The sequence below is a fragment of the Embiotoca jacksoni genome, unplaced genomic scaffold (genome assembly GCF_022577435.1).
Source record: "Embiotoca jacksoni isolate LCO1_2020_lvr unplaced genomic scaffold, fEmbJac1.0.p SCAF_70, whole genome shotgun sequence".
Lineage (NCBI taxonomy): Eukaryota > Metazoa > Chordata > Actinopteri > Embiotocidae > Embiotoca > Embiotoca jacksoni.
In genome coordinates this window covers 22,501-30,000 of record NW_027185426.1, presented here as the reverse complement: position 1 = coordinate 30,000, position 7,500 = coordinate 22,501, and the positions used below count along the sequence as shown (strand labels likewise).

At 45.8% G+C, this 7,500-nt stretch overlaps 1 protein-coding gene across 7 annotated transcripts in view; it reads left to right on the top strand.

Annotated features, from left to right (window-relative positions):
* The window catches only part of arfgef3 (ARFGEF family member 3), a 36,605-nt gene that overhangs the window by 8,541 nt on the left and 20,564 nt on the right, over positions 1–7,500 (top strand). For 3 of the 7 annotated variants that reach the window (XM_069177270.1, XM_069177272.1, XM_069177277.1), the window contains 11 exons: positions 474–558; positions 980–1,084; positions 1,233–1,357; positions 1,518–1,753; positions 1,839–1,951; positions 2,202–2,334; positions 2,436–3,040; positions 3,216–3,571; positions 5,511–5,677; positions 6,161–6,326; positions 6,627–6,734. In XM_069177270.1, the coding sequence (XP_069033371.1) occupies positions 474–558; positions 980–1,084; positions 1,233–1,357; positions 1,518–1,753; positions 1,839–1,951; positions 2,202–2,334; positions 2,436–3,040; positions 3,216–3,571; positions 5,511–5,677; positions 6,161–6,326; positions 6,627–6,734 (2,199 nt within the window). The remainder of the gene's footprint in view (positions 1–473; positions 559–979; positions 1,085–1,232; positions 1,358–1,517; positions 1,754–1,838; positions 1,952–2,201; positions 2,335–2,435; positions 3,041–3,215; positions 3,572–5,510; positions 5,678–6,160; positions 6,327–6,626; positions 6,735–7,500) is intronic. The other 4 variants (XM_069177273.1, XM_069177271.1, XM_069177276.1 and 1 more) reach the window with 3 other exon arrangements.

Here is a 7,500-nt window from a genome sequence, read left to right as displayed (position 1 = left end):
CAACTTAGACCCGCTGAGAATGAGAAGGAAGGCTTACGGGATGTTCTGAAAAAGAAACCACATGATAAAAACCTTCCTTCCTCCGGCGCCACCTGCAGGAGGGACTTCATATGTTTTCATCTTCCCTCCCTGTGGGTTTTATTTTCTCTGTCGTAGCCGCGGACTTTTCATTCATGTTCAGTTTGCAGCACAAGCTGGTTTATAGTTACTGTAAAATCATTGTAATCACCAGTCAGCAGGTAGTAAGAGAGAGAGAGACGTCTTTATGACACGATAAACGGTCACGTACAAATAAACGGAGACGGACGGAGAGCCCAACAGGGTTACGGCGAAGGTGTTGATTTATTGTGTTTATTACGGAGGAACGAGGAGGGAAACCGTAAATTCACCTTGTTACGTGTGTGTGTGTGTGTGTGTGTGTGTGTGTGTGTGTGTGTGTGTGTGTGTGCGTGCGCGTGCGTGTGTGTGTGTAGATATTTCTCCCACCAGCCAGGCTCTGTGTGAAGACGTGGTGACGGTGCTGACGGTTTTCTGTGATAAGCTGGAGTCGGTGGACAGGTAACACAACAGCCTCGTTACCATCGGCGATAATTCGTTGAGCTTCACAGATCTCATTCAACGTTGAAGCAAAGATGTTTTGTTGGAGGTTTTTTCCTGTTAAAAAAAAGTTTTTCCTCTTGGCTTACTTGTGAATTGTTGAATTGTTGGGTTCCTGTGTATAATGTTGTAAAAAATATTTTGTAATGTGTTTAATGCCATGAAATAACTTGTATAAATAGAATTCAATTGAATTGAAAGCAATAATCCTCTTTAATCAAGTAAAATCAAGAGTCTAATGTGTTTCTAGTTTAGTGCAGCTAATCTAGCGAGACCATAATAGTGAAAACAAACGAAAGTAAATATTATAGAAAAAGATCATCCGAGTATTGAACACAGCATAAAAGAAACATTCCTAATTTGTGTGTTTTCTCCTCCTCAGTGATAACCAGCTCCTGCAGCTGCTCTACCTGGAGTGCATCCTCTCCATGCTCAGCAGCTGTCCTCCCACAATGCACCTGTCCAGAGGCTTCACCGACCTCGTCTGGTAAGCTTTCTAATGCGTTTATAATCCGACACGCCGGTGCCATAATAAAAGCAACCGCACAAAAGTAGGAATGACACCATTCTCCTTTATTGTAATTTACTCTGTTCTCATTCATAACATCCCATAATATTCGTCCCTCCCCCCTCAGGAAGCAGCTCTGTCCGTCCCTAGTGGCCATCATGGGAAATCCTGTCAACGACAAAACCATCGCCTCCCACCACGGCTACGTCGGAGCGCTGGACCGAGATCGGATCGTAGAGAGACTCAGTCTGGGTAACTGGATTCAGTACAGAACCACAGCGGGGTTCATTTAATAATTCATAAAATTATTAATTATTATGTCAGGAGTATCGACTAAATGTGAGACACCACCAGAGAAGAAAAGCTGTGATGTCATCGTCCCGTCTCTCCTCGTCTTCCTCTCGTTCTCCAGGACTCGGCCAGGAGGTGGACTCGGTGTCCGATCAGGGTCGAGGGTCCGGCTGCTCCTCCAGCGCCCCCGCCAGGATCGCACCGGTGGTGCGGACGGTGTGCTACATCGCGGCGGAGCTGGTGCGTCTGGTGAGCTGCGTGGAGTCGATGAAACCGGTGCTGCAGTCGCTCTACCACCGGATCCTGCTGTACCCGCCGCCGCAGCACCGCACCGAGGCCATCCGCATCATGAAGGAGGTGGGAGGAGCAAGTATCTACCACCATGTCACAAAGCACGCTATTAGTTTCTACCTTCATGTGTGTGTGTGTGTGTGTGTGTCAGATCCTGGGCAGCCCCCAGAGGCTGTACGACCTGGCCGGTCCCTGCATGGCTGAACCTGAAATCAGGAAGCGCTCCTTCTCGAAGAGGAAGTCCCACCTGGACCTGCTCAAGCTGTGAGGAGCTCCTTTGTTGTGACTCTTAATCATTTTTACGCGTTTCATTTTTCAGAAATGCAGTTTTTTTTTAATTAAGTATGAATACATGTAACGTGTTTCTTTACTCAATAATTTAATACAAAGTCATTTTCTCAATGTTTCACAAAGTAATTACATAATTAATTATAATAAACTTAATTCTGAATACATTTTACTGAATTTCTGTAAAGCGGTTAATGTATGATGTGTTTTTATGTTTCTGCTGCAGAGTGATGGACGGGATGACGGAGGCTTGTATGAAAGGAGGCATCGAGGCGTGTTACTCCTCCGTGTCCTGTGCGTGTGCTCTTCTCAGCGCGCTGGACGAACTGTCGCACGGCCGCGGCATCCAAGCGGATCAGGTACGAAGAAACCACAAAGAATGAAGTTTCTCTTTATTGACCTGAAAGCTCCTCGGAAAGTGGAAGATTTCGGAAGATGTAACGCAGCAGCTGTTTTTCAGGCCCGGCTTCTCCTCCGACGACTGGACGACCTGAAGGACGGACCGGAGTCGACCCGGGAGTCCATGGAGATCAACGAGGCCGACTTCAGGTGGCAGAGACACATCCTGTCCTCGGAGCAGCCGCCGTGGGAGCCCGGCTCGTCCTCCTCCAACGCGGCGGCCGCCGGGACGACAGAGCGCAGCCCCGACATCAGCATCAGCATCACCACGGAAACGGGACAGACCACGCTGGACCTGGAGGCGGGGGAGCTCGGCCACACCACTCCCGAGGAGTGCGGGGAGGACATGTGCATCCCGTCGCCGCCGTCCTGCGCCAGTCAGGAGGCGACCAAACGGGAGCCGAGCCTCGGCCCGGACCCGAGCAGCCAGAGGGAGGAGGGAGGACGAGGCCCGGTGGAGGCAGAGGGGAGAGGGGAGAAAGAAAAAGGAGGTGGAGGAGGAGGTGGCGACAGAGGAGGAGACAGAGGAGGAGGTGTAGTTCCTCCAGATGTGGTGCAGAGGAGTCACGCCCTCGTCTACCCCGACATCACCAACTTCCTGTCTGTGGAGTCCAGGACACGGTCGCATCACGGAGGAGGGTCCAGGTACAGCGAGAGCAACTTCAGGTACAGTTCAGGTGTTTAAATCAAGGCAGGAAGAAGTGTTTTTTCAAATGAGTCACAATCTCAAACTCGTATCGGCCTCAAAGATCTTGGATATGAATTAAAAAGGACACTAAAACAACATTAGAGTAGTTACATCTTATATTATATGATTATATCCCCTGCGTCTGCTGTCCAGCAGTGTGGAGGAGCAGGACTTGTCCCGGACCGAGTTCGACTCCTGTGATCAGTACTCCATGGCCGCGGAGAAAGACTCGGGGCGCTCCGACGTGTCCGACATCGGCTCCGACAACGTCTCGCTGGCCGACGAGGAGCAGCAGACGCCCCGGGACTGCCCGGGTCACCGCTCCCTGCGCAGCGCCGCCCTGTCACTCAAACTGCTGCGCAACCAGGAGGCGGACCACGAGAGCGCCCGGCTGTTCGTCCAATCGCTGGCCGCGCTGCTGCCGCGCCTGCTGGGACTGTCCACCGCGGCCGAGGTGGACCTGTCGCTGCAGAACTTCTCCTCCACCTTCTGCTCCGGGCTGCAGGCTGGTGAGCCGGGGAGGGGGCCGGTGTGTGTGTGTGTGTGTGTGTGTGTGTGTGTGTGTGTGTGTGTGTGTGTGTGTGTGTGTGTGTGTGTGTGTGTGTGTGTGCGCTTAACAAACACGGTGTATTTGCTGAGGGAGGAGAGGTCTGTTCAGCCGCCTCTTCCTGCTATTAAACTTGAGTAAATACAACACTGTGGGGATAAACTCCGGGAATATCAATATCAATAAGTAAATGTATATAACTGCAGAAAAATGACGTCAAAAAAAGTATAAAAGCTAATTTTGCAAGTTTATAATTTAAAATTGACATCCAGTAAATGAAGTTCAAACCTTTCTAAGCTGTGAGTTTTAACTGTAGACGATGAAACTCACCACTCTCCCATTGTTTATAATGGGAATGAACTTCAGCGATATGAAATGGAAGGTTGCCGTGGTAACCCAGACTTCAAAACTGCAGCTCTACATCAGATTGTATCTGGTCATTCAACCATCTTTCTCTCCTCATTTCTTTTCATCCCAATTCATATAAATAATAGTAAAAAACATGAAAACCAAAAAAAAATTAATACACGATACGGACATTTCTTTCATTATTAACTTCGCCTCGGAGTAATAACTACTTTCAATTCTAAATATATATCAGATATAACACGGCTCATGGCTACAAACCACTCGTATTGTATAACGTCAATATATTCCTACATACAATAAACTGGTCATGTGCTTTCCTTTTTAATTTACTTTATTGGTATGATTATTATATATTCCAGACTGCTGCCTGGTTTATTACTTGTTGCAGCTCGCAAAGTAAGAAAAAAAAAAAAAATCTACTTTTCATCTCTCACTTCAAAAAGAGACATCTTGAAGCTCGTTGTGAGCGAAGCTGAGGTGAGTTTCTGAAACATGAAGCCAGACTGATCGAACAGCAGGTGTCTTCCTGTTGCTGTCAATCAAAGCTAATGCTATCGCTAACACACAGGGTTTCCCCCAACCTCCCTGTCACCAGCTGTCCTGTCGCCAAGGTTACCCACACAGGCAGCCTTATGCGGGCTGTAGAAAAATTCTAAATAGCCTCTGGTTAAATATCCACTTTCTAATAAAAAAAATGTAATTCGAAAATTAAAAGAACAGACACAAGAGATTAATCGTATTTCAAAGATTCATTTTCAGCCTGTTTTTGTTCTTTCTCTGTCGACATCACTTTAGACTTTCATCCTCATTTTAACGAACACTTCTCACTATTGATCTGTGATATTTAGGTCGACGGTCGATCACAACTCGCGTAAGGATTTCCAATATAATCTGAGAGTAATCAGTTCATCACTTTAAACCAGGAAACGTTTAATAAAATGTTTTTTGGGCTCCGGGGCACGACCCACAATCCATCAGTGTAACAAAAAAAAACGGCGGGTTTTTACATCAGCCCAGCAGAATCACCAATCAAATGAAACTGCACGGTTAAGTGACTTAATGAATGTGGTGGAGACTTTAAATCCCCGAAGTGAGTTTTTGATTAAAACATCTGGCCGCTCCGTTACACTCGTTTCCTGCGTCCTTCATCCATCTGTTTCTCTCTCTTCTTCACTTCTTCTTCTCTCAGTGCATCACTTCCTCATTCTGACATCCTCACTCCAGCAAGTTTTATCCTCCTTGCTGTTTTTTTAATCCTTCTTCTTCTTCTTCTTCTTCTTCTTCTTCTTCTTCTTCTTCTTCCTCCTCCCTCCTTTTCTTTTTTCCCCACTTCCTTCCTCATCCTCATCCTCATCCTCTCTCTCTCTCTCTCACCCATTTTTCCCACTAGCTTCTTCCTTCTCCAAAATATTAGAACAGCTCTTGAGTAGTACATGTGGGTCTTAAGCTCGTCCCTCTTTTTGTCTCTGAGAACATTCAGACATTGTATTTCCTAGATACGTATCATTGTGGTGTCGTCCCCCCCCCCCCAGGTGGGATTCACTCTCCGGGCTTCGAGGCGGGCGACACTCTGAGCTGTCAGTCCCTGATGAACGCCGACGGCCTCTACCTGGTGTCGTACTCCGCTCTACTGCTCAACCTCAAACTCTGCTGCTGCGACTACTACAGACGGCGAGCGCTCGCTCCCGTCCTCAGCCTGGTGAGACCCGACAATATGTCCACTTTTTTTTTTTTTTTTTTTTTTTTTTTACTGAATATTTGATTGAGATTTATGCTGACAAAATTTATTTTGTCGCAATTTTATGTTTTTTGAGATGAATAATTAATTAGTTTCAGTATTTTCTGATATGGTCAAGAAAGCATTAATCTCAGACTGCCCTAAAAATATTGTTATTATTGTCACATTTGTTTTGAATGCAATATCTCAGAAATGCCTCGAGGGAATGGGCGTGAGTGATCACGTGGACTGAAGGATGAACTGATGACAGTTTGTCAAAGGTCAAAGGTCACCGTTACCTCCTGTTCACTCCTGATGTTTTTGGTGAATCCTGTAATTTGAAAAGATCCTCGTGATGAAACATGGCTTGTTTAAAGATGCTGCACGTTTCTCGGTTTTCTCTAAAAGGTAAACACACTTCGACTGAGGTAAAACAAAGTGTGCGTGTGCGCTCTTGTCGTGCAGAAGGAGTTTGTGCGTCTGATCCAGAGCAGCGGCGTCCTCGTGGTTCTGTCCCAGTCCTGGATCGAGGAGCTGTACCACCAGGTGTTGGAGCGCAACCTGCTGGCCGAGGCCGGGTACTGGGGCTCGCCAGAGGAGCACACGCTGCCGCTCATCACCATGCTCACAGGTACACACACACACACACACACACACACACACACACACAACACACACACACACAACACAAACACACACAAACACACACACACACACAAACACACACACACACACACAGCCATTTGTGTGCAACAAGTCCTTCAGAATCAGCGTTTTCAAATCGAAAGCTCCCACAATCATTTTCCGCTTCAGTCACTTTAATATTTGATGAAGAAAATTACACACAAATCCTCGTGTGTTGAGTCAAATGAATATTTACACAGATGGAATCAGACCTCGGTGTTTGTGTTTTATTTGTTCCTCCTCTCAGACATCGACGGCCTCGGCAGCAGTGCAATCGGAGGTCAGCTGATCAGGAGGGCGTCGAGTAAATCACCACTCAGCTGTGACAAGGTTGGCAGCGACACAGTGATGGCAGGTCAGTCACGGATCATCCACTTATATCAACTCATTCACCGCATCAGATGAAGTTTAACTGATGGGTCGTTTGCTTTATTTTTTCTTTTCAACTATCAGAAGAATTTTTTTAGAAAGTATTGAATATTTAATTCTCCGTCAATAGTTATCTTTATAGTTTCATCTGTCGAGTGTATTTGGAGCCGAGGAGTTCATCTCGACTCATTTAATCCTGAAACTGCTGCTGTGTTAATCAGGCAAACTGATTTTATTTTTTGTGTGATCTCGACTAGAAACGATGAACAGATGAGTGTTCTGGTTGTTTTTTTTATCCTTCAGCTTGTAACAGGACACCAAAATCACCAAATCTCCCCTTAAAAAAGTGTTTGATGTCGTGAATTATATCCAGAAACTCTGCAGCAGCATGCTGGTAAAAATCAAAAGGAATCATTGAGAGCATTTCCTCCTTTTAAATCATGTTGAGAGTCCAATTTAAACTGAATAAATAAACACAACAAGCAGATACAAACCGTTAGAAATAGGTCCGTACGGTAATTTGTAATCACAGGACTCAATTATCCCACTGAGAACAGGAGAATCTGATTTACGTGCAAATATCCCATTTGGTTTTTTTTTAAAGCTCGCTTACAAGGTAACAAGTAATTATTTTGAAATGTACACCCTCTTATTGTCCAATTAAAGGGGAAACAATGTCTCTGGTTTAATTGGTTTGTGATAGAACAACATATTACGATATCAAAACAGTGTCAGTGTCCACATCACAAAAA